Source organism: Natator depressus, chromosome 6 (assembly GCF_965152275.1).
Source record: "Natator depressus isolate rNatDep1 chromosome 6, rNatDep2.hap1, whole genome shotgun sequence".
Classification (NCBI taxonomy): Eukaryota; Metazoa; Chordata; order Testudines; family Cheloniidae; genus Natator; species Natator depressus.
Window position 1 is genome coordinate 62341947 of NC_134239.1, and position 25448 is coordinate 62367394.

The window sequence follows — 25448 nt, forward strand, 5'->3', positions numbered from 1 at the left end:
TTTTGCCCATCACTATACCATTACTCAGGATGCCTCAGCAGATTGTCCTATCATCTGCAGCAAATACCACTCCCAAGCCAGAGCCTTCCAATTAGGGGCCCTGCTTTCTAATCACTTACAGTGGAGCACCCAGAGGGACATCAATTGAGGAAGAAGAGCAGGTTACTCACCCTATGCAATAACTGACGTTCTTCGAGATGTGTCCCTGTGGGTGCTTCATTATCTGCTCTCCTCCCCTCTGTGTCAAAGCTGAAACATTAGCTCTGCCGCAGAGAAGGAACTGGGGGCAGTCAAACTGCACAGCACTATATATACATCCCACTCATGGCGCGAGAAGGGAGGTGTGTATGTGCAATCTGACGGGCACTGCTGATGAAGATCTCTGATCCCAGGCGCACAGGGTGCTGCCACACCTACAGTGGAGCACCCATAGGGGGTCACATTTTGAAGAATCTCAGTTACTGCACAGGGTGAGTAACCCACTCCTTTGTGGAAGCTTCTATTCTATTCTATCCTTTCCCCAAAAATATCTTGTTTGGGATTTTTTTTAAATTAAAACCTAACAAAAATCAGGTTTAATCCTAAAATCTTTTACGTCCGTTTGAAAATACCTACCTTACTTCTTATCTCATGTATCATAGGGAAACAATATTTTTTGCCTTAGTTAATGCTGCAGTGGAATAAGCACAGGAAGCTTTGAGAAATCTGACATGCTTCTGTAATCTGTTTACACTGATAAAAATCCTGAAGTAGAATGATCCCATTCCACTGCTAACTTCTTTCCCAGTTCTCCCTCTGCCTCTCTTATCTGGACATTCATTTCCAGCCCATCTGCAATTTTCCTGCTTTTCTGCCACTTGCCCTTTCACTCCCCTGAAACTCCTCTTCTGCAACATTCACTGAATGGTGAACTGGTTTCAGCAACTTGCATTGTGTGGTTCTTAACATTTCCTCATTATCCTGGTGTAGTTTTTTATGGTAACTCTTATCTTTGTCCCTTTTCCTGTAGGTTTTTTTTTTTTAAAAAATGAGCATATTTTAAATACGTTTTCCTAAACTTTGTTTTGATTCTTGTAATTGTGTTGTTACATGTTCAAAGTCATGGTTCCTATTTCTGTAACGCAATCTAAATTTTAATCTAAATAAAGTATCTCAGCACTGTTTCTTTCACATCACTGGTTTGGGTTTTTTTGTTTAAATTAATGAGAATTTGACTCATACATCACTTTGGCACTTTTGAAACTCTTAGCCTTTTTTTTTTTAATCATTTTCTTTTTTTCTCTTATTTGGTTCCTTCGAGGGCACTTATTTGCTGGGCAGTTAATTGCAATAATCATTCTATCATTTTCCTTTCGTGTCTTTAAAAGTTTTTTCACTCAATACTGCATCATCATCTAGTGATGGAATAAGACTGGGCACGATCAGTGGAATTTCCTGACCAACTACTGCTAAAGACTTAAGTCTTTTAGAACACACAAAACAAAACTACCACATTTTGGATAGTTATTAAAATGCATAGAAATGTCTCATGTCCTGCCCTTATTAAAATACATACCTGCTGTAAAAATATTTGTTGTAGTTGTACAGCTTCATACATTTTCAGCCATTGTGTGTGGAATTACATTTTTCTAGCCCACTGTAGCAGTTTCCAAGCCAAACTTGCCTGTGCCATGAAAATTTTGTACAAGACCTTACAATCCCCTGATGAGTAGTTTTGTTCATTTTTTCAAAATGAACATTCAGAATGTTCATATAATTATACGATATAAATTAATTCCTCCTATGTTTTCATTACAGCCAGAAGAGCTAAGAGAAATCATAGAGAAGACCAGAGAGATGGAACAAAACAATGGCCACTACTTTGACACAGCAATTGTGAATTCTGATCTTGATAAGGCATATCAGGAGCTACTTCGTTTAATAAACAAACTTGACACAGAACCTCAGTGGGTGCCATCCACCTGGTTACGGTGAAAAAGAACAGTTCTAAGGGACAAGCAGACTTGTATCCAGCAGTCTGTCAAAGGGAGATTGCACATCAAACTTAAATATTAGGTGGCAGTGTGAGCTCTAGACCTCTGTGGGTGCACCCCTTGATAGTTGGTGTATTAGTGAAGAAAATCTATTAGGCAGTTCATGAACAGAATGATATACTGATTAAAGATTGTCTGGGTTTTCTTCTCATCTTTGGACTAGAAATGGAAGCTCTGAACAAGCCAGTACAATTTTTAATAGTTTAAATAGCCTTTCTAACAGCTGCTTTACCTTTTCTATCTAGAATCACCTTTCTTTAAAAACTAAAGATTTTAAATGTATGTATATATACAGTCCATGTTGTCACATAGTTATAAATATTATTTAACACTGTTAACTTAATGACCTTGTGGGACATGACAGTAGTTTGTGAATATACCTTTTACGAAAACATCGGGCAGAGAAATAATCTACATGAGACACTAAGGTTTATGAGAAATTCTCCCCTTTTAAAAATACACAGAATAAGGTGTGCTTTGGTCTGGAGCTGCCTGGTTAGGCTTGAATTTATTTTTTTAATTATTTACATTCCACTTTCTGAGAGCACTGTAATTTGCAAAATGTGTATAATGTAAATATTTCAACCCTTTGTGTCTTTTTAGTCAGACTTTATAAATCAGATTTGACTGCACATTAACCTTAGGTCCAATGAGAGAGGAATATGTACTGATCTTTTAGATGTGATATTTTTATGGAATTGTGTTTTTCTTTAAAGCTTATCGGTTGATTTGGGAGCCATTGCTCCCCACAGATTTGTAGAGATGTTTAGAAGGCAGAGGTTATATTTTTATTAAAAAAAAAAAAAAGACATTCTTATAAAACATGCGGATTTTAAAAAATATTCTTCCTGATAATGTAAACAGTTCTTATGTTTATAACATAAAGGATACTGACTGAATGGGCAGTTGTAATGAGTGTCTTTTTTTATTTTGGCCCTGGTGTATATTGTGGCTAATGGTCCTACAGGTAATTAACTGGAATTAAAACCGCTGAATGTAACTACTGTAAGTAAACCAGTCACCTTAAGGAAAGAACCTCAGATATGGAAACACATGTATTGCACGGTCTGTATCCTAGCATGTTCTGCTGTCTAAGTTCAGCATGTCCCTACAGACTAGCCTGAGCTGTGAAAGTTGTGCAGCTGTCAAATCTGCAGCAGGGCTATTCCAAGCATTGAAATGAAATGTTACCTTTAGCTTTTCTTTGTTCTGGGGGTAGCATGAACAATCTTGAATGTGAATGTTGATTCTCCTTGTTTAGCCACAGTCTTTCCTTGTTCCCACATTTAAACACTGGAGTTATGTCAATGTGTAGTTGATTCAGTGTAACAGTGAGAAATGAAGAGTGAGTTTGTTTTTCACAGTCTTGTTTTGTGTATATACTTTCTTCAAAGAACAAATCCAGGCAAACCTCTTGCCTTCTGTGTGTCTATAGCTGAATGAAGAGCTCTAGGCTACACAGAGAATGAGTATAGTGTGAAAAGGTTGTTTTAAATCACTTTTAGTAAAGTGACGTTCCAGTATTGCAGGGTGAAAGATAGTACAATCTCTGTCTGCAGTAAACCTAGACGAGGCCCAGCAAGTTGGTTGCCTATGGAGAGAAGTTATAAGCTGTTCACTTGGGTTTGAGAACCATGGTACATATTATCTTGGTGAACATGCTATGGCTGAGAGAAGAATCATAAGGTCCATTCACTAACATACCTACAGCGAGGCAGGTGTTGGAAGCCTTAAATGACACAAATTAACTGCATATCATGTTTGGGTCAACAGCTAGCATGTTACTAAATTAGCTCCAAGTCAAGTATTCAAAGTAAATGCACCTGCAGTGTGAGGCAGCAAGCCACTAACTCTTTAGTCTGGTGTGAGACACTACAAAATTCAGGTGCTGGGGGGCAACAGCATTATCCATCAATTCTGCCCTTCAAAGTTTACATCTCTTAGATTAGCAACTTTTTTTTACAGTCAGTTGAGAAAGTGAAAAGTTGAAGTGCAATCTTTAGAGAGGCATCTTTAAAGATGTCACAGGTGAATTATCAAAATTTCACTCTTACTGAACCCTGACAGATTCAATGTTACATTGTTATTAAATAATGCTGTGAATGCTGGTAAATCTCATCCCCTTTTCTCTCCTATCCTTAAGACTTTGAATGCAGTAGGTTGAGAGATGTTCAGCTGTACCCTGTTTGTTTTTGAAGTATGGGGGGGGGGGTGTTGTGATATTTCACAGAGATCCATTTATGGAAGTGAAATGATCAAGACTATAGGAGGCAGTGTTGGCTTTGTATCTAATTATGTGAGCATGCTGGAGCAGTATTGAGGAACAGACCAGGCTCACTGAACTCACAGGGATATCAGTATCTGGCACCAGTTTCAGAGTTTGATCCCAAATTGCCTGAACTTGGAGTAAGTAGGAAAGCATTTTCTACCATTTTGTCATGAAGGAAGAGTGTTTTTTCAGTCCCTTTGGGGGGGGGGGGGGGGGAAAACACTTGATTGCTGGAAGAAAACACTAGGCATGGTCACCTGTTTAATAGCCAGCTGAAAGGGGAAGGTATCTTCATTTTTACCAATCCAGATTTATTGAAAAAAACTGTTTCATCATCTGAATTAAACATTGAAGGATTATGAATAATTGTATAAGATGTGGACTTGACAACTAATAATTTCACTGACCTGTGGTTAGCCCCAATGTATCTGCACTCTGTATTTTGAGACCTCATGAACTGCACACTATGTAAAAAATGTAAAATATTTCTAGACAAAATAAACTACAATTTTTACCTGATGTAGCTACTTTTGAAGTCTTTTTCTGCCATCACTCAAAGGCTGCTTTGGGCTTGGTTGAACATAAGTGCTTAAGTATTTCAATTGAAGAGTTCCATTCTTCTGTAATTTTTTTTAAAAAGCACTAAGTGCCCCTTAAGCTCAAAATAAATACCATAAGTATCTTAACAGTGTGGACACAGCTCAGGGGCATGCATGTAGTTGATAGGGAAGACTACAAATTAGGGCTGAGCTCATAGTCAAGTGGGAACTGAAGCCCAGCACCACCCCCACCACAGCTCTAGCAGGAATGTACTCAGCCTTCAAACTCATGCATTCCAAACGTAAGACATGCCATAAATAATGCCTCTGTGCATGTATTGTACTGCTGTGTTTAACCCCTCAGCAGAAGAAGAAGGGCCTTGTTTATCAACAGGGATTTTAGAGTCCTATATAAAGCTGCTCAGTGGCCTACAGAAAATGGCTTTGCCATTTCAGTCAAGGTTACACTAGAATGTGATCCATAGCACTTATCCCCCTTCATCATCACTTCAGGAGAGACACAAAGGGTCCAGTGGGCATGGAGACAGCACTGGAAGTGGGCCCCTCTGGTTCAAGATTAAGGTACAGTTGCTACAAAGCAAGGGAAAAGCTTGCACTGTTACTGAGCCTGCTATGCCACAGTTTCCAGGGTCATGAAAGTAGCAACTTTGTCTCCTACTTAGGGTGGACACCAGACAGTAACATTTAAAATTATTTTACTAGACACGTGAATTTTCTCCTACAGTTACACAAAATGGAAGATGTCTTCCAGCAACAAGGCTGGCCTGAACAATCTAGCTTTTCTATCATTAATACTTTGCAAGTTAATTGTAGCAACACCTACTTTCACCTGTTAACATGCACACAGGGTTTTTTCCCCTCCCTTAGTGGAAAACACTCCTTATGTTTTAAAGGTAGGAAGGAGAGAAAGGAGGGTATGATTGCTATAAATACATCCTTAATCAACAGCAGTCAAGATTCAGTAGCCATTAAGAAGCAAAACAGGTGGTGGTAGATTAGTGTAAGGGAGAGGTTCTTGCTACTGCCAGAGACCAGACTCCTGCTAGTCTTTTCTGCTTCTACACCCCACTAAAAAAAAGCTCCCAGAGTTCTCATCTTGGGGAAAAACCACAATCAATGGAGCTCACAGGCTAATACACCAAATGAAGAGCCACATAAATATCCAGAAAGCATGTCCATAATTACATCAGTTAACACCCTGCTGTCTGGGTCTCCCCATCCAACAGAGCTACTCAAAGAGGAGGTCTTCATCCTTCTCTTCTGCTAGGAGATTGGCAGGTTCATGTTCCCCCCCAGCAGCTTTCCGTAACGCCCGCTCTCTCTCATTCTTCTCTTTCAATATTTTTTTCTTCTCCTGAATCTTCTTTAACCTGTAGTGAGAGAATTGGGGTGATAATTAATGCCTGCATTGATGGTGCCTCTTCCTAAGAAATTAAGATGTGCTCCAACAGTTCAGCTTTTCCATCAGTCCTCTGGGGAGCCCCAGGAAAGACAGCTGATGCAATACATTTGACATGATAGCTTACAGGTAGGTACAGCAAGATGCTCTCCGGGCCCCAATATGCTGACCTGTAAAACATACTAAATCTATCTTGTCTGAAGATCCCTCAATTCCTACTCCAGCAAGAGAGGCACCTAACCTGTATACACTTGGCATTCTATAGGCATGTTACTGTGGAGTGACCTAGTTTGACCTGCATGCAGTTTACTCCTCGCTTTCCTATTCTTAGCTTGAACCTTAGATCTGAACTGAGCAACTGGCTTCAGCTACCCTCCAATTTTTTTAGCCACAATTACAACCTTAAAACCTCTTAATGGTTCCCCCCCAGCAAGAAAAAGGCCAGTTTCTTTTAACCTTTCCTCAAACTTCAGCTTCTTGGCACCAGGTTGCCTGCCTCTAATGGGCAATAATTTCCTTTCAGTGGCACAAAGCCCAGGACTACACCCACAAAGAGTAGGCCATCCCTCTGCCACCAAAAGGGTAGGCTGAGTGGCTGATTAGTGTTTAACTCCCTCTGCTTGATTTGAAACTAGATTAAGACTGAGTGGCCCTCTCTGTGCAATGAGCTGTTCACCCTGGTGAGCTGGCCAATCAATGCCACACCCTGTCTCCTAACTTAGTCCTCTCCAGCTTGTAGGAATGGTAGGAGAACCTCTGAAGCCTCCCACAGTGACTGAAGAAAATCTATCCAAGACACCTGGTAGGATTCATGGGAGAATGAATCAGCACAAGGAAAGAATAAAGGTGCAAAGGAACAAAGACAGGTAGGGAGCCTTTTTAGAAGTTCATTAATTGAGAAAGCTTAATGCTAAACAATGTAAGTAAATAGAAAGGGGTACAACAGATGGATGAGCCAGCTTCCTTCAATATGAATTTCACATAGGACAGAAAGATGTTTAGCCCTGCCTCCTTTAACCTGGTACTAACGTCTTTCCCCTAGTCCTATCACATTAAGCTTGACCTTCCCAAGATTCTCTCATCACAGCCCTTGAAAGTTTGCAGATTTATCCATCAAAAACACTCTGGACCGGTATTTTTCTAGTTTGCCTCTTGATCCCTTAAACAAGAGGGTTTTCAAACTTTTGAGTGGTGAACACATCGTAATAGCATGAGAGCGGAGTGCGGATCAACCTCCACCTCCCCATTCACAATTGCACAGACCATTTCTCCCCCCCCAGCCCCCATTGTGATTACATCACATCCTTGTGGCACCTACAGCAATTACTCTCAAGGGCAAATGTTAGGAAGTGTTTTCTGAAGTCTTCACTAGACTGTCTTTTTGAAAGAATCACACCCCCACCTGCTCTGTTTCTGTCAGCTGGAAGCAAGGAAAGCCCCATTTTGCTTAAGGTTTGGTTTTAGTGGCTCCATCACTTCTCTTCTCAAGGCTCTGGAAACAGCATACACAGGAGCAGCCACACCAGCTAGGGAAGGTGGCCCAGAGCAAACTCCCATGGAATCTGAGAGGAGAGGGCAACTAGATCTACAGAATAGGTCCTTAAAGCAGGACATTCAGTATGCACTGCAGTGCTCCACCATTCCCTCCCAAGGCCTCGGCACAGGGTGTCAAGGACCACACAGCATAGCAGCAGAGGTTTACTCCCATCTAGGAGGGAAGTGGCTGTGAACTGGTGCTTAGGCAGTACTGGTGACCTGCACGTGCAATAAGCACTGGGTAGTTTCTAAAAGCAGGATGTCAATAGTCAAGCCTACTGCACAGTTCTCCTTCTCTACCCCATCACTACCATTTCTCTCTCTCTCTCTCTCTCTCAAAAGAATTTGTGAGAAGAAAGAGGGGCCAGCACGACCCCCTCCATTCACATCACTTACCTGTAGAACTCCTCTCGCTCTCTCTCATCCAGCTCCGTGATGATATAGGACAGTGTGCGCTCAATCCTGGGAATAATCACTAAGACATAGGAAGAATCACTACCATATTATTCATGCAAACACAATGTACAGTGAGGAGAGATTGCATACATTCAAAGTCAGCCCAGTGATCTGCTTGTCTGACGGAGTGTAAATGCCTCCCTTATTCTGACAAAGAACTGCAGTGTTTCATTAAGAGTGAGTAACCAACACCACACTTTTCTTTAACAGGGCTCAGCATTTCATAACCTGCGCCAATAATCAATGGAGCCAGCTTGCACTGGCTTCCAATGGAGGTTGAATGGGGAGAACTAAGTAGTGAAATCAGTAATTTATTTTTCTGTGGACATTTTTTTCCCCCCATGTCCAACTTAAAACTTTTCATTCCACAGCTTCAGGTCCTTGTCCTACAATAATGAGACTCAATGATTTGCTTTCTTTCTGCATCCATATAAGCTTACACAGTGATCTCCTCAGATGAGGCTGAAAAGGGCCAGGCCTGACATGGGAGGCCTGCAAGGCAAACCCAATTCTGTAGGTACAGAACCAATATCCCAGAGAGTGGAGTACTGTGCTGAAATAGGTGCTCTCTCTTGGATAAGGTGTAACAAGATCTTTGACCACTAACATCCTGAACTCTTGAAGGTCAAGGTCCCAGGCCATTTCCATAACAATGAAGGTCTTAACCACAGTGTATTGGCCAAATTTCTATTTCAGAAACTGCATTCTTCTGCCTATGTTCTTCTACCACTGGTTCTTTCAGCAGTTTGGGTGTGACTTTTTTACCCACTACTTCCTATCCTGAATGGTTGCACAGCACTGCTGTGCAAAGTTAAACTTTGCAGTGCCATGTTTAAGTTGTGCATGATAAGATCCCTAATTTATAAAATGCTTTGGGCTCTTTCTGGATGAAGGGTGCTATAAATTTAAGTGTTGTGCAATATCTGTCATACAAATTGTATGCCAATGGAGACAATGTCGTCAGACAGCATGTGGTGCAGCAGCATGGTATGTATGGCATGTCAGTATGGCAAATTAAATTCAGTCATAAGGACAAGAGCAGGAGATGACATTTTCAGCACAGCTTTGACATGAGAGCTAGTCAATTGTGAAAGACTACTGCCAACAATAGGATCTGCGAAGGAGAAGGCTCTCTCACAAACAGTGTCAAGCTTGTTTGGAAGACCAGGGTGGAGGTCACTGCTAAATGAGTGAAGTGTGTGAGCAGTGAGGGGAAGAAAAGACAAGACCTGTAAGTTTGATGGAGCAAGTCCATGGAAAGCTGCATTGCTTAACAAGGGGGACAATTTAGACTTGAATCCTGAAGTAAGCAGTGTAAAGGAGTTGAAGATAGAGTTCAATGTCATGCTTCTTTGTATATCTGAAAAGGCAAAAAGAAGTCTGGAGAGCTGGGTCTTGAGGAGGCCATTGAAATAATCTAAGTGGCAGGAGATTAAAACTGGATGGCTTAGTAGAGGGACCTGCAGCAGGGTTGTACACAAGCAACACAGCAGAGTGGCAAAAGACAGATTCCACCATCAGGAACAGGAGGGACAAGGAGTTCAGGCCCAGAGATGACACCAAAGGCAAATGAGAGATAGGAGTTACGCATTGGCATGGAGGATATGAAATTGTGTTTGAAGACATGCTTTCCTAGGAGAAGCACAATCTACCATAAGCGTTTCTAGAGCCCTCATTACCCTGTGTGATGTTGCACTCCATATAATTTTATGAAAATATGCTAACGTGTTGAATATAAGTGGAATATGCTTCATCCAAAAGGTCTTTTGTAAGGTGGTATTACAAATCTTATAATCTACTGAGTGTGGTCATCCTATTTGTATGAATGTATCATTCTTGTATCTGAAACTAGACATATGAAATAGAACTCTGAGGTCCTATTGTAATTATGCAAAGTGTGGGCCATTAATGGTGGTTTGGAATCTTGATGGCTCCCACCAACTATGACAATGGCTCTGTTTACTCTTAAGCCTTCCTGTGAGTCAGGCCAGGAAGAATGAAGGCTTGGGATCTCATAGGACACGTGACCATGTCACCTGGTATTAGAATCCATCTTAAATTTGGTGCTTTTCCATGTAGAAGGAGGGGTGGGGACCCAGACAGACAAAAGATTCCTGCCTTGTGCCAAAGCTATAAAAGGGAGTGGAACAGAACAAAGGGGGCTTCAGTCCTAAGAAATCCCCTAGCTACCACCTGAGCTGGAACAAGGACTGTACTGGGGAAAGGACTGGACCCAGACTAGAAAGGAGTCTAGTCCCTGAAAGAAGCATATTGGAACATCTCTGAGCGTGAGATTTACCTGTACTTAGTTTCTTAAATGTATTAAGCTTAGACTTGTGTGTTTTGTTTTATTTTACTTGGTAACTTACTTTGTTCTGTCTGTTATTACTTTGAACCACTTAAATCCTTTTTATATTTAATAAAATCACTTTTGCTTATTAATTTACCCAGAGTAAGTAATTAATACCTGGGGGAGCAAACAACTGTGCATATCTCTCTCTGTGTTATAGAGGGTGGACAATTTGAGTTTACTCTGTATAAGCTTTTTACAGAGTAAAATGGGGTTTGGATCCCATTGGGAGCTGGGCGCTAGAAACAGGAGCACTTCTTAAGCTGTTTTCAGTTAAGTCTGCAGCTTTGGGGCACATGGTTCAGACCCTGAGTCTGTGTTGGAGCAGACTAGCATGTCTGGCTCAACAAGGCAGGGTTCTGCAGGCCCAATTAAGAAAGTAATTGGTAATGGGAGGGAAAACTTCCATGGGACAATTGTGCTGATTGTGACCTATCTAGGATAGTGAGAGTTGCTATAAGTGCCACAACAGTAAAGGGAAAAGCCTCAGATTTTTCAGGAAAGGAATAGTGAAGAGAGACAGGGGGAAATGAATTCTGAACAGCTGGTGAAAAATTAACTACTTGAGCTATGCAGAGCACGGTATCTCAACAATGAGGACCAGGCAAGGACCCTTCTTGTTTGAAAAGAAGTTGGCAGTAATAGAAAATCACTAATAGGCAGAACAAAGGAAACAGGTGATCCCAGCAGGAGTCTGAAGGATATATCAGAGGGGAATGGGGGAGAGAGCCATTTTGCACCAGAGTTACTTAAGGGGCTACAGGGGCACAGGGTAGGCAAGGGGGTGAAAGACCCTGCCTGCTGACAGATAGAACACAGATAATCTCCCAAGGGAAGGGTGAGCAAGTGAGGACATTAAGGAGATTTTATTGTTTTATGTAATCTGTACTCTCCCGTGCTTTACATGGATTAAATATAAAGAGCATAAAGTTGACAGACTGAACAAAGAGTGAGTGTGTGTTGACTGCTTCACAACTATGGTGTACCCTGGAGAGAGTTATATTGTAAACCAGAAGCTTTGCACCTGTTGAGTGGAGTTCTGGAGGGGGTTTGCGTACTGGGAGTCTGAAGGGTCAGAGCTGTGCCCAGCAGGGCAAGGTGGCCAGAGAGCAGATTCCAACACTCAGAAGGGTGATGCTAAACAGAAGATATGCACCCAGGGACCCCAGGATCCATTCAGGGTCCAGATGCTTGGATTCCGCTCACTGAAGTCTCAGTGGGGGCTACAAAAGGGATCTCACTAGGATCTACAACTGACCACCTCCCATCCCCACCCCATTCAAAATCTCTTAACATCCCTATGACAACAAAAGCAATCACTTACATGGAAAAATGACAAAGGTAATATTAGTAGATGTCAATGCAAGATAATGTCTGAAAACAAAGGGCAGAGTTGGCATCGTGTGGCTAGACAGGTATCCATGGAGCATCAGCAAATGCTCTATGGACCACAGTACAGCTCTCTTTCATCTAGTCCTTGCAAGATTTGCAACCTGTGTCTAATGCACATTGGCATTTTTATTTACAATATAGTTCCTGGTTTATTCTCCACCTACGTAATATTGTCATAGCAACTCCTGATCAGGGCAGAAATCCCCTTAACAGCAAAGCAGACCAATGAAGAGTGACAGTTGCCAGGACACTATGCTGCTCTTCATCTCCTAAGGAAGCTCAAAAGTCAGTTAAGTGTCTTAAAGGGGAAAGGCTCCAACTCACTCACCATGTTCAATAGCATTCACACGCCGGTTTGTTATCTTAATGGCTTCATCCAGTGTAACAAACGAAGTCTATGACAAAGTGAGATTAAATAATACAAAACCAAATGAGACACAGTATTTTTACCATCCAACAAGCGTAGATGGCTTCAGGGAGCCAAGCATGCTTGCTTTAAAGGCTAAATTCTGCCCTGCCCTTGTGCAAACAGGTACATTCTCATGGACATCAGGTTTGTATGCTGTGACTAAATACTTGCTGTAACTAACCTACTGTTACATATGCCAGTAACCCAAAGGGGGGCGTTTACTAGCCAGGCATCTTAAGAGTTCAAAATAACAGTAAGAAAACTGGCCACGAAAGGCCCTGCAGAGCTATACTTGTGAGTAACTAAAGCAGCCATTCAGTCTCTCACACATTTTCAGGAGGAGAGGCTGCAGAGGACCAAGAGGATCCAGAGGAGTAATTAACATGCAGTGTCTATGCCTGCCAGCAACAGTTGCAGGTGTGGGAGAGGTAGGGTAGAAAAAGGAAAGAAGCTCAAGACTCTGATGAGAGAAGACAAACTGAAAAAGAACTGCAGTATTGTGGGAACACTGCAGCCCTTCGATCTCCACACACAACGCTCAGAGATCAAGGGGTTACTATATCCTTAGCCACCAAGATTGTCCATCGAACAACAGAAAAACCGGAACCCCTTTAGCTCATCTTCTGCTCCCACCTACCTGGAGCGAGGCCAGTTCTACAAGCAGCTCCACTGCTTTGGCATAATTCCTCTTCAATTTTGCCAGCTGCTCTCCACCTCTAGCTAAGCCAGTCAACTCATAACCTGAAATAACACATCAAACAGTAGTGGCATTAGCAAGAATGAAGCCTCTCAACAAAACTGCCAGAGCACAAGTACAGGGACGCTTATGGGACTGCTAATGGAATGCTGAATCCTTCACCTCTCAGTGAGCAGTTCTAATATTGAAAACATTAGTAGTTACTGACCATCACTACTGTTGGATGACTGTTCAGTGGTCTATGAAGTCTGCTAATCCCACTTAGTCGCTCGCAGACAGGTGTCTGCACCTCGGGAGTGACCTCTTATTAGCAATTTCAGCATACAGACCAAAGCTACTCTCCCCTCTGGCCCCAAGGGCAACCCCCTGCCGGTCAGCGTTGGCAGAGCAACATGGAGAAAGCTTGCATTACCAGTTCCTGTGTTGTCAGGGTTTCAATGATAAAGGGTTTCCAGGACACCCAAGTATTTTTCGCAAGCACCTGAAGACAAAAAACATTCATTTTGTACTTACTGTCCCCTCCTTCTTGGTAATGCTCAAACACTGGTAAGGTTACACCTGTTAAAGACACACAAGAGTGTATGTAAGAATCACTGAATGTTTTATTTGGTACTCAGACTACAGTATTTTTTACAAAGGCAGAACACGCTGTAGCTAATGTTAGTTCAACTTCAATTCTAGTCTCTTCCTTCTCCCATAATTGCTCCTAACATTAAATTCTTTGGGAGCTGAAGGTCTCCATGCTCCCTCAGCTAGAAGTCAATTTTTTTTTTTTAAAGTTTGAACCAACTTGGCTTAGACACTTGCATATTCAAAACCATTATTTTCTTCTTTATCTTCCAGTCAGAAATTGTAAGCAAAGAGAACTCAAATAACCGAAAACAGAAATTGCAAACCTGTTTTTTAGATCTCATTGAGACCCAAACATATAGCTATGTTTAAAGAAAATCAATCTAGTAGTTCTAAAGGCAAGCATTTACATTTAAGAATTTGGGGTTGTAATATGCTTTATTTGTCTTACAGTAGCCTCCAGAGGTCCCAGACAATCCATTGTGCTAGGCACCACACAAACATAAAATGATTTCTGACCTAAAGAGCTGACAAGAAGTACAAATTAAACAATGGGTGAACACAACACTGAGATTATAAGCAGTGTCCATAGCACATCACTGTAGAATGTGTCTTAAACACAAGTCCCAGAAATTGCATTAGAAATTCAGGTATGGAGACTCAGTTTGATAGTATTTGGTTATTTTGTTGATAACAAGTGAGCCATGTTTTAAGGTATGCGCTGAGCATTCAACTTTATAATGTTTCCTGACTCTGACTGGCAATTTTTCAGTTAAATAATGTATTGTGTTAGCACTTTGCATGGAATTTTCTGGCATAACCATGTATCTTTAGAGTCCAGGACATACACACACCCCACCTCAATAGTTATGCATTGTCTGATTGTCAAAAATTGACCAGATAGCAATGTATGTACTCTCACTTCATTTAGGCAAGATGAGGGACTGGATTTATAGATCCTTCTTTCCTTTCTGAAGGCAGAATCCTGCATTTGGGGTGCAGCTGGTTGTTGTGAAGTGGTGCACATGCACACACAGCATAACTGAAGATGTTCCGAGACACATGGAAGCAATGATGCTTAAAGAGATTTAGGAGGGATAAAATACAAGTTTGTGAATAGGAAAGTGTTGTTTACTCCTTCGCCTAACACAAGAACCGGGGTCCCCCAATGAAATTAACAGGGAGCAGGTTTAAATAAACAAAGTATTTCTTCACATAGTGCACAGTTAACCCATGGAACTCATTGCATGGGATGATGTGAAGGCCAAAACTAATATTCTGGTTCAAAAAGAATTAGATAAGTTCATGGAAGATGGCTAATAGGTCCACCAATGGCTAAGATAGTAAGGGACACAACCCCATCCTCTGGGCGTCCCTCAACCTCCAAATGCCAGAAGTTGGGATTGGATGACAAGGAACGGATCACTCGAAATTACCCTGGTTTGTTCATTCCCCATCTGTACTAGCCCCTGTCAAAACCCAGGATATTGGGCGACGTGGACCATTGGTCTGACCCAGTATGGCCATTCTTATGTTCGTAAAGGAATACAGCAGCAAAAACAGCCAATGACATTTTAAGGTTGTGTACAGAAGCATGTTACAAAACAAGCTGGTGATAAGTCCTTCATACAGCTGATGAGATACTAAAAATATGTTCATAAGTTAAAGGAAGCATAGAGAAGAGGAACAAAAATTAAGTGGTTTGAGAAAATGATCTGAGGAAACATCAAAAGATCCTACGTAATATGTGTAGCTGGGTTACGTGACGTCTGAGGGGAATATATTTGCACAAGTATTTGAAAGGAACTGTTCAATGTGATCTAGGTTGTACAACTAGGAATAACGGGATGAAATCAAACAAAAGTTAGAGCTGCATATACTAAAAAACTTCCACACAGGAGATATCTACTAGAACATGGTGTAGCTGGCCTGAGGGAAGCAGTGGAAGCCCCACTGCTCGGGACACAAACTGGACTCGACAAAGCTCTGAAGAATAGGCTGCAGTGGAAAACCATACCTGGCACCTGCAAAAGTGGACTAAATGACTTAATCCGAGGCCATCCTCCCCTGTTTCCCTGACTGCAAAATTTCTTATTGTAACAATTATGGAGACCAAATGAATCTAGTCCACAAAGTTCTTATTTTCATATGCAAGTGTCCCTAGTAATAAAAGGAGGAGTGGAGAAGAGAAATGCAGAAGAGGAGACATACATTCTGTTTACAAACCATCTGTGTATTTTCCAGGAAACATAAATGGGCCTCTGACATATTTGTACTTCGCAAAGGTGGGGAGATAGTCACCTGCTACGTTGTCTTTCTTAGCTCTGATCTTGACTTGAGCTTTGTTCACATTCTGGATCACAGTGGTACTGAAGAGAAGAAAATGCACCTTAAATGGGTAAAATCAAGTCATGAATTCATCAGTTGTGTGCAATGGTTAAGCAGCAGTCAAACTGCTTCGAGGATTCATGGAACAAGTCTCCAGCTCTGGCACTGAGTTTTCTGAAGATTAGCTCACCCACACTAGCAGTTCAATGAAGAAAGCTTTTACATAGAAATCAAAAGCTAACACAAAAGAGCTATGAAACTAAGTGAAGAGACTGCATCTGTTAGTAAATGTAAAGAGGCTGAGTATCTAGAATGCACATTGCACACCTGGCCCGTCAAGGCTCCTTCCAACCTCAAATCAATGCCTGAAAAGGAGTTATTTATCTGGCAGAAAACCACACAAGAATATTTTAGTAATATTATGGCTCTAATTTACACAAGAACCCAGAAAACCTGAAATCTGGGCCAAGGTTCCAGCATTAAGTTGGATTTTGTGTGACTGTGCATAGAATCATAGGACTGGACGGGACTTTGAGAGGTCATCTAGTCCAGTCCCCTGCACTCATGGCAGGACAAGTATTATCTAGACCATTCCTGAGAGGTGTTTGTCTAACCTGATCTTAAAAATCTCCAGTGATCGATTCCACAACCTCCCTAGGCAATTAATTCCAGTGCTTAACCACCCTGACAGTTGGGGGGTGACGGACAACTCAGCAATACAGAGTAAAAGGGAAAACTAGACCAGCCTTCTGTTACTTTCCCATTTCCCTACACTTTAAATTCCAAGCTGCAGAAGCAACCACTGGCTCACCTGAGGGGTTTACATTTACACTTAGTTGAAAGCTGCTTCTACCAGCTGATGTGCTTGTTTGACTTCCAAAGTGATGAATATTTCCTCAACACAAACTTTCTCTCCTTTACCCACCTTCTACTCCCACCCTTGACTGATGGTACCCAATTTATCATGAGGCTGCCTTTCCCTTTCCCAGCATCTACTACAGAACTTTCCTTTCTTCCACTTTTCTCCTAAGAGTGGAACCAACAGCCTGCTGGTTGTCCTCTCTTCCTGGGAAAGGAAAGCTGGGGATTCCCCAGGTAGCAGTACAGTACAAATCAGTGATCCTCACCTGAAGTCTCCAGCCGTGAATTTTGCCTCAGCAAGTGAGAATGCAGCTTCTCTCATCACCTCACCCATTAACATCTTAGTCTATAAAGAGAACAGAGAAGCAATTTTAAAACTTAACAAAAATAACTCGACCTAGAGCTGAAAAGCAGTCACCTCAGGATGCGACATTAATCGTTGACAGCTGTTTGCTGTACCTAGTCAAAGACAAAAGAATCCTGTGTCCTGAGGTTTCCCCAACAGTGGGTCACACCCACCAAGGAGGCAGCACAAAAAACTAAAATATAAAGGTGACTTTTTATATCTTTAGGATGGATACACAATGTAAGACTGCTTATGGCATGCCCCTGTAAGGCCACCATATTATTGTGAATTGAGAATCCCAGGATTTAACATGGTAGTAAAAACGGGCACAGCACAAGAGGGCTCCAACAGCTTCTTACAGTGATTCAGCTGAACTACTGGGAAATCTGTTTTTTCCAAGTCTTCTCAGCACAGATAAGATTTAAGCATTTCTAGCCCATACAGTTAAAAAAAATATTGAAGCCAAAAATTTGAGTATAAGCCAGTGCACTGCTGCCTTACTGAGTCTGCAGGAAACCAGATACAACACTTCTGAGGCCTTATCTACACCATGAAATGGAAACATTGCTAACCATGGATGTCAGCAGCAATTGTAGCTAATGCAATGCTAAACACAGTTCAGTTATAAGAGTAGACAAACCTAATTCATGTTCAGCATCATTTCACCTGACCATGGTTAAATCTTGGGTTTGCTGCTACTGCCGCAGAGTGCACACAAACCCATATTAACACTGTACCTTTACAGAAAAAGGGATAAGATCGAGCTGGATAGAGTTTGCTGTCTCTACTTAGTTTGTTTAATCATGCAGCTGACACTGATGGTCCACAGCATCCTCCCCAAGCCAGAGAGTGAAGGAAGCAGGTTAAAGTCACTCTCATGATGCTTAACACCACCAGGACTGGCCAGTTTTCTAAAATTCAGGAAAGCCTGTAGGCAGCTCTGGGTACAGAAGGAAGCAGGGTTTATGGCTGATTGGAGAAGGAAGAAGAGGGGTTTAAATTCCTAAACAGAGTCTTAGGCCTCTTGCACAGCTTCTTGAGATAGAAAAACTAAAATCACTTCAGTATTATTTACCAGACTGCAGGTTACCTGCAAAATTGCACCAAATTCTAACCTATGTGAAAGTGATATCAATGGAAGCACTATGGAAATGCATGGTTTACAGAACACAGACAGACAATTTCCTAACAGAGCAAGGCAGACATGGTAGAAACTGAATTCACCTACCTCAATGATTTTCTTTAGTATCTGTCGGAATCGAAGAGTCAGAGCATCAGATTTTTTCTTTAAGAGGTTGCGACCTGTCTGGGCCCCTTTCAAACGAGCCTTCATGATGGTCTGAGCCCTATTAAGCAGGGAAAGAGAGAGAGATGTTTTTTTCTATCACTCAGAAGGATCAGAAGAAAGCAAAATAATTTCTGACATGGAAAATGACAGACATTAGGAAGCATTTGAAAACATGTTAGTCGTCTTGGTCTCCTTGACCACGAGCAACCACTTGGTGTGGCTCATTTTCTCATTTGTAAAAATGGGAATTCTACTTACCCATCTCAAAAGGTGGGTTAGTGTTTGTAAAGCTGAAGATCTCAACAGGCTGACAAGTGCTACATACGGGCACTGTATTTCAAATCATTGCTCAGCCATTCCATTATAGAAAGCCACACAATACACAATCAAAATTCTTTGGAATGCAACTTCTCTAGAGCCATTCAATAGGAACCAAAACTAGCCCATTGTCATCCTGAGGACATTTGTTCTACTTTCTAATATTCTTGTTTTTTACACTTCTCAAATACCATAAAGGCAACCAATTCTTCATGAGACTTTAGTCTGTCTATTGAAACCAACAAGAATTGGCTTTTCTAAAGAGTCAAGTCTTAAAAAAAAAAAAAAAAAAACAAACAGCAACAGGCAAGACAAAACAGCAGCCAAACTTTCAGCAACAGCTCACACTCTCCCTTGGAAAAGAGCAAACACTGTCCAGAAAGTGGGGTTATTCCCTACCCTCAGAAATCCTGTGGGAGATTTCCAAGTCAGTGGAGACAAGTGGAAGTGATCCTAATTTGCAAGTACTACCCTCTGAATGGTCCGGACTGAGTATTAAACTCAGTCCTGAGGAAGATTTGAGAACTGAAACCAAGGTCACAGGTTCTGTTTCCATCACTGCCATAAGCTGTCTCTTCACTGGAGAGTTTGCACCTCTTGAGTTAGCCTTGCTGAAGCAAGAGAGGCCGCACTGTGAAACGCTTGAGTTGCTCAGAACGGTTGCGTTAGCAGTTGATGAGTTCTGCTAACTTTGGTTATAGCGTAGCCCAGCATTTCTCAAATGCGGCCACCAGGGGCTTTTGCGGGAGGGAGGAAACAAAGCAGCAGCCCCTTCCCTTCCCCGTTGTTCCTGGATGCACCACCTTGATGTTGGCTGCTGGGGCTGCAAGCAGGGGCAGGGGCTGGGGCTGCAAGCAGGGGCAGGGGACAGCTGGACACAACGCTGGAGGAGCAGGCAAATGGTGAGTTCCCCACCTTCCCAGAAGCGGTGGGGCTCAGGCTTTGGCCTTCAACCCTGGGGTGGCAGGGCATCAGGCTCTGGCTGCAGGGCAGTGGGCCCCAGGCCATGCAGCTTCGGGCTCTGTCCCCAGCTACAGAGCTTCTCCCCCTGCCCCAATTCCATCACCCCAGGCCCCTACTGCCTACCCTGACCCCGCATCCAGGGTTTAATTTGTCCCCAGGCTTGCTGGGTCTGGGTAAGTCTGCTGTGAACAGTGATATTTGCAGGTTTGTTTACTGCTAACTAGTAAGTCTGCTGTGAACAGTGATATTAACAAACCTGCAAGTATCACTGTTCACAGCAGACTTACTAGCTAGCAATAAATAAATTACAATGATTCGGACCTGTATATGTGCATATTTATTTGTTTTTCCTAAAGCCAATTAAGCATTTTAGAAAAAAGCATGAGTGGCCACCAGCAAGAGTTGGTGGCCACACTCTGAGGCCACCAAAAATTTGTCCTGAGAACCTCTGATCTAGTCTAGATACAGAGAGAGAGAGCATAGCATACATGCTAGAGTTAACACTTGAGTTAGGTTTGCAGTGAAGGCAAGGCCAGAGACTTCCTGTGTGACCTTGGAAAAACACTTAGGCCATGTCTACACTAGAGACCTTACAGTTCCACTGCTGTAAGATCGCTTGTGTAGTGGCTCTGTGCTGACGGGAGAGAACTCACCCGTCGACATAATTAAACCAACCCCAACAAGCAGCAGTAGCTATGTTGGTGGGAGTAGTTCTCCCGCCAACATAGCGCTGTGTCCACTACCCCTTATACCAGCAAAACTTATGTTGCTCAGAGGGTGTTTTTTCACACCCCCGAGCGACACAAGTTTTGCCGACAATAGTGGTAGTGTAGACATGGCCTTAATTTCCATTTACCTCAGTTCTACATCTATAAAGTAAGAAACAACACTTGTCTACCTCACAGGCATGTTGAGGCAATAAATTCATTCATGTCACTGAAACACTGACATACCACAGCAACACAGGCCATATAAATTCCTAAACAGACAAGAACTCAATTCGCACTGAAACTTCTGAATGTTCACAGTAGATTGTCTTTCAGGGAATAAAAATGAAGCCTGCTTTTTAGAAGAAATCAATGCCTGGAATTTCAAACAGGTTCAGCGATTTCACAGCCATGCACCAGCTGGCTTTTTCCAAGATATAACTATCAATGGCTGGCTCATTTTCTAGTCCAAGCAAGATTTAACAGACTCCATGTGTGCATTAAACACAGTCCTGTTTACCATCAAGCCAGAACAGCTAGAACAAAAGACTTCACCAAGCATCTTTGAAGTAGAAAAGATTTATGCCAATAAGAAACTTTACTAACAACAAGATGGAGTAAGAAATTCTGTTCAATTGAGGAGAAGACAGACAGATTATTAACAGAACTTGCTATGAGTTTACTTCTCTGCTGAGACCCTAAGTCAAGTCACCTGTCATCGTTTTTAGAGAAAGAGTGCTCTCAAACTAAGGCATAATTCTCAGGATGAAATATTCTAGACAACTGTGAAGACTACAAAAATGCTCACAACAGTGAAAAAAAAGAAATACACCTACATAACAGGCTCCCTGCAAAAGTCATGGAAGATCCATCACTTGAGACATTTAAAATTTAACTGAACAAGAGCAGTAGTGAACAAAGTGAAGAGGACAATTCAGTAGCAGTAACCAGACAAGGCAGATAAGCTAATAGATTATCTTTGTGTCCAGCATCTATGATTCTGCATTTCTATGAATGAAGCTTGAACGAATGAAGCTATGAATTCAAGCTCTGCTTTGTAAGTTTAATAATCTTTCTACATGGGATGCATTTTTTAATCTTAAGATGAGAAGAAGATCTGGAATACAACAGCTATTATTCAAAATTTTAAAAGGTCAGTTATGCCTCGGTTGCCGTACATTAACATTGCACATTAATTTGAATAAGGATCTCAGAAGTGCTTTTTAAAAGGCAATTCTACTGTGAGGAAGATAAATGTTATCCCTGTTTTACATAAGGGTAAACTGAATCAGAGAAGTTACGTTCACGCAGCAGAGTCAAGAAGGGAATCCAGAACTTTAGACTCTCAAATGCCTTCCCATAGCATTAACCCTTCTTCCCAGAGCGATTTGTACTCAGAACACTACATGGAAAGATCTTGCGTTCTGCTCTCTGGCCCCTAGGGATTAGTCATGTTTTACTTTGCATAATGGAATTTCAAAAGAAAAAACAAATTTTATCAAAATATCCCTCGTTCAGAATTGGTCGTATTCTTCTGGAAATATGTTGAAGATACACACCAATTCTAAACTTGAGGAGTCCCTGAATCCACATTTGCAGAATGTTTAGTGATCTGTGCTTCAGGAGTGACAAGCGATAGAAAATGGAGCTATCTAGTCAAACAGTCAATGAACGTTTCAGGACCACATATACCACACAGCTATTCTCAACAAGGAGCTGTAGGCAGAGACTGCAAACTGACCACTTAGATCAAGCGGAGGTATAACGTGCCGGGACCCAACTACGTATTAAAGCTGACAGCAGCAGCCATCAGCACAATTTTATACAAGACTAAGAATGACCCTCTCCTGCTCATGGTCAAGTTTGGTTGCTCCTACCCTGGAAATCTGAACAGTTTTTGAGTAGAAACATTACAAGACTGCAGTTTCATAACTCAAACTTTCAAGTGTCTTGTGTTCTGCTGTAATGATGGCCATATTCCATGCTTTGTCAAAGACATCTGACTACATGACAAATCAGCACCTGGAAAATTACGGAGAATACGGATTATACTCCATTTAGTTGACTTCCTTTGTCAACACAATTAGCTATGAACCCTACATATCCCACTTGCAGTAGTTACAATATCTGGGAAGTTAATAATTTCTATCTGAAATTAAAGGAAAAGCGCATTTCAGTGAATGTCCCCATTCTCAGCTATACATCAAAGACTGTAAATGTCAAGTTCTGCCTTCATATATGGTTTTCCTTAACACCAAGCATAGAGTTTGCCTCCCAACACAGGTCTCATTTTCCAGCTTACATAAAGCTATTCTCTTTCAAGTAAAAGCAAAAACCAATACATTCTTCTCCTGTCCCACGTCCCATTCTTTATCAGTTTTATGTATAAAAGCTTAAGCCGGCTCTACACTACAGTCTCTGATAAGCTGTGATTTGTGACACACATAGCTCTGCAGGCAAGAGTCCTTAGTGTAAATACAGTTATACTGGAAAAACTATGCTTTTGTCCGGAATAGCTTATTTTGCCTATGCCAGGCAAAGCACTCCTAGCATAGACCTGGCCTCAATCTGCAGTTATATAGTCACTGAATTTCTGAGGTGTCTTGATTGCCTCATTACCAGTCTCAATCCTGAAATGGTTTCTCCAGGAAGAACTGATCTAGTTTCACAGCTCAGTCTTCATGCTCATTCTCCCCAGTGTCCACAAATACAAATAGAGCATGGGCAAAATCAGGAAGCTTAAAATGTGACCTCTGTTTATGAAGTCTGTATTTTTTGTTGTGTGTTTAACAGAAAAGTGTGTGCAGAGCAACCCAGTATATTATGTTTTTCTTTAAATTTAAAGATTTTGTTTATATTTTAAAAGCGATTGCCATAAAAAAAGGGAATACAATGGAAAATATCTTAAGGTGGCCCAAGCTTTACACACCCAGAAAACTGCTGGTTCTGAGGATCCCCTTTATTTACGTTTGTAGTATTCAGTGGAATTTGTACTGCTCAATAAAAACACTACAAAAAAGTAAGCTACTTGGATCTCTGGTTATAAGGAGACAAAGGGAAGTTAAGTGAATTATGACATTGCAAACCGCCTCTGCAAGAGCAAGGGAACTACAGTCATCTGCACTGGCCATATGATCATCTCTGGAAAAAGTTTTCATAAAGAGAATATAAGATTCTCCATCACTGGCAATTTTTAAATCATAAGAATCACCACACTGGGTCAGACCCATGGTCCATCTAGTCCAGTATCCTGGATGCTGATAGTGACTAGCGCCAGATGCTTCAGAAAGAATGAACAGAACTGGGCAATTATCAAGTGATCCATCCTGCATCCAGTCCTAGCTTCTGGCACCCAGAGGCTCAAGGACAACCCATGTATTGGGGTTGCACGCTGGACCATTTTTTAACCCAGTTATAATATTGGCCTTAATGATGGAGTTTTGTAGGAGACTAATGTAGCAGTACAAGACAGAGTCCAATTCGCTTGTAAATTCCTTAGTGATACTCAGTTGAATGGATTCATTAAAAACATTGCAAACGCATTGAAGATACTTGGAGGGAGTGCTACTGACATGGAGCAGACTTAATAGAAATTTATATTGATAGAACTGCTAAGAATGAGAGGTTTCAGTATTGGACTGAGAACTACAGCAATGTGTTAGACGCCTGGAGGTTCTGGCACAAACTAGCAGAATTTGACATCCACAGGAGTAGGCAGGATTTCAGTTAAAAACCCTTAGCACAGGTATTTGTGAGTTGCAATTTCTGCAGGAAATCAATCCCTTACAGCTGTTCAGACATACCTCAGCAAGGCTGAGGTTTTACTCAGTATGGAGTAAGTGGCTCACCAACCAAGTCAAATGTTACAAGCTATCATGGTTGTCAAACCCCTTCCTCGCTGTACACTTTTCCTAATATACACAGCGACCCCAGCTTCCAGCTGCCCTGTACGACCCAAGTCAGATGTAATCAAGACTAGATGTTTTTCTAAAAGACACGCTCTAGTTCAAACAGGAATTGACACAGGGAAGTCCTAGGCCCGGATTACACAGGAGGTCAGGGCAGATGATCACAACGGTCTCTTCCGACCTTGGAACCGGACAGTGAAAAAGCTGGGACGAGTCACACGCAGCGCGTTGCAGACCTTGCACCTAAACAGCAAAACCCGAAATTTGTAGAATCCCCAACCCTGAGCCTGGGCCGTTTCAGAGCCTGGGCCGTTCCCCGGGGGAGCGTGATGGGCGGGCTGGGGTAGGGGTCCGGGAACAGCGACTCGCTGGGGCCGACGTGGCTCCCACACCCCGGAATCCCATCGGCAAAGCAGCGACGGGCAGGGCCACTGGGCGAAGCGGGCGGGCTCCCCCCGGCTCCTGTCTGCTGCGCGGCTCCGAGCAGGGCGGCCTGCTGCTCCCTGACTGGCCCCTAGCTACCACCGTGACGCCGCCCGCCCGCTCCCCGGTCACTGCGCTAGCCCCGGAGCCGCCTCTGCCCGGGCCGCCGCGCCAGAGCCCCCGGGCCCAGGAGGGGAGCCCGGCTCCGGCAAGGGAGGGTCCCCGGCAGATGCCGCCGCCCGGGCGAGTCACTCACATCCGCGAGGGGAAAATCTCGATCCGGTCCTTGCCCGACATCCTGACCGCGGCGAAGGGCGCTCGCGACCCGCTGCTGCCTCCGCTGCCACCCGGCTCAGTCACGTGTGACAGCACGACCGGTAATCAAGGGAGGACCGACTCCGCTTCCTTCCCCTTCCGCTTCCCGCCGCTGGCTCCACCCCCAGCGCAGAGACGCCAGGCGCAAAGAACATGACGGAACTAAGACCCGGATGTTGGGCCTTTCCGCCTCCTTTGCATATGTCGCGCATTGACGCAAAACAACGCGCGGCTGTCAGGCAGTGGTAGTCACGTGCCCTTCACTCGCTGCAGCGCCACCGTGTGACAGAAAGGAAAATGCATGACTTGTTCCTAGGCCG

The 25448-nt window shown here is 42.6% G+C and overlaps 2 protein-coding genes across 4 annotated transcripts in view; one reads left to right on the top strand and one right to left on the bottom strand.

Annotated features, from left to right (window-relative positions):
* Nucleotides 1-4802, top strand: part of PALS1 (protein associated with LIN7 1, MAGUK p55 family member) — a 142715-nt gene extending 137913 nt beyond the window's left edge. For all 3 annotated transcript variants that reach the window (XM_074955497.1, XM_074955498.1, XM_074955499.1), the window contains exon 14: nucleotides 1798-4802. In XM_074955497.1, the coding sequence (XP_074811598.1) occupies nucleotides 1798-1974 (177 nt within the window). In that variant the 3' untranslated portion in view covers nucleotides 1975-4802. The remainder of the gene's footprint in view (nucleotides 1-1797) is intronic.
* Nucleotides 4685-25226, bottom strand: ATP6V1D (ATPase H+ transporting V1 subunit D). Its single transcript, XM_074955502.1, has 9 exons — nucleotides 25070-25226; nucleotides 18435-18552; nucleotides 17127-17206; nucleotides 15973-16040; nucleotides 13615-13659; nucleotides 13042-13145; nucleotides 12324-12390; nucleotides 8194-8272; nucleotides 4685-6232 (listed from the first exon to the last, which is right to left on the bottom strand). Exons 1-9 carry the CDS (start codon nucleotides 25108-25110, stop codon nucleotides 6091-6093), a joined length of 744 nt encoding a protein of 247 aa, XP_074811603.1. The 5' UTR covers nucleotides 25111-25226; the 3' UTR covers nucleotides 4685-6090.
* Nucleotides 25227-25448: the final 222 nt, after the last annotated feature.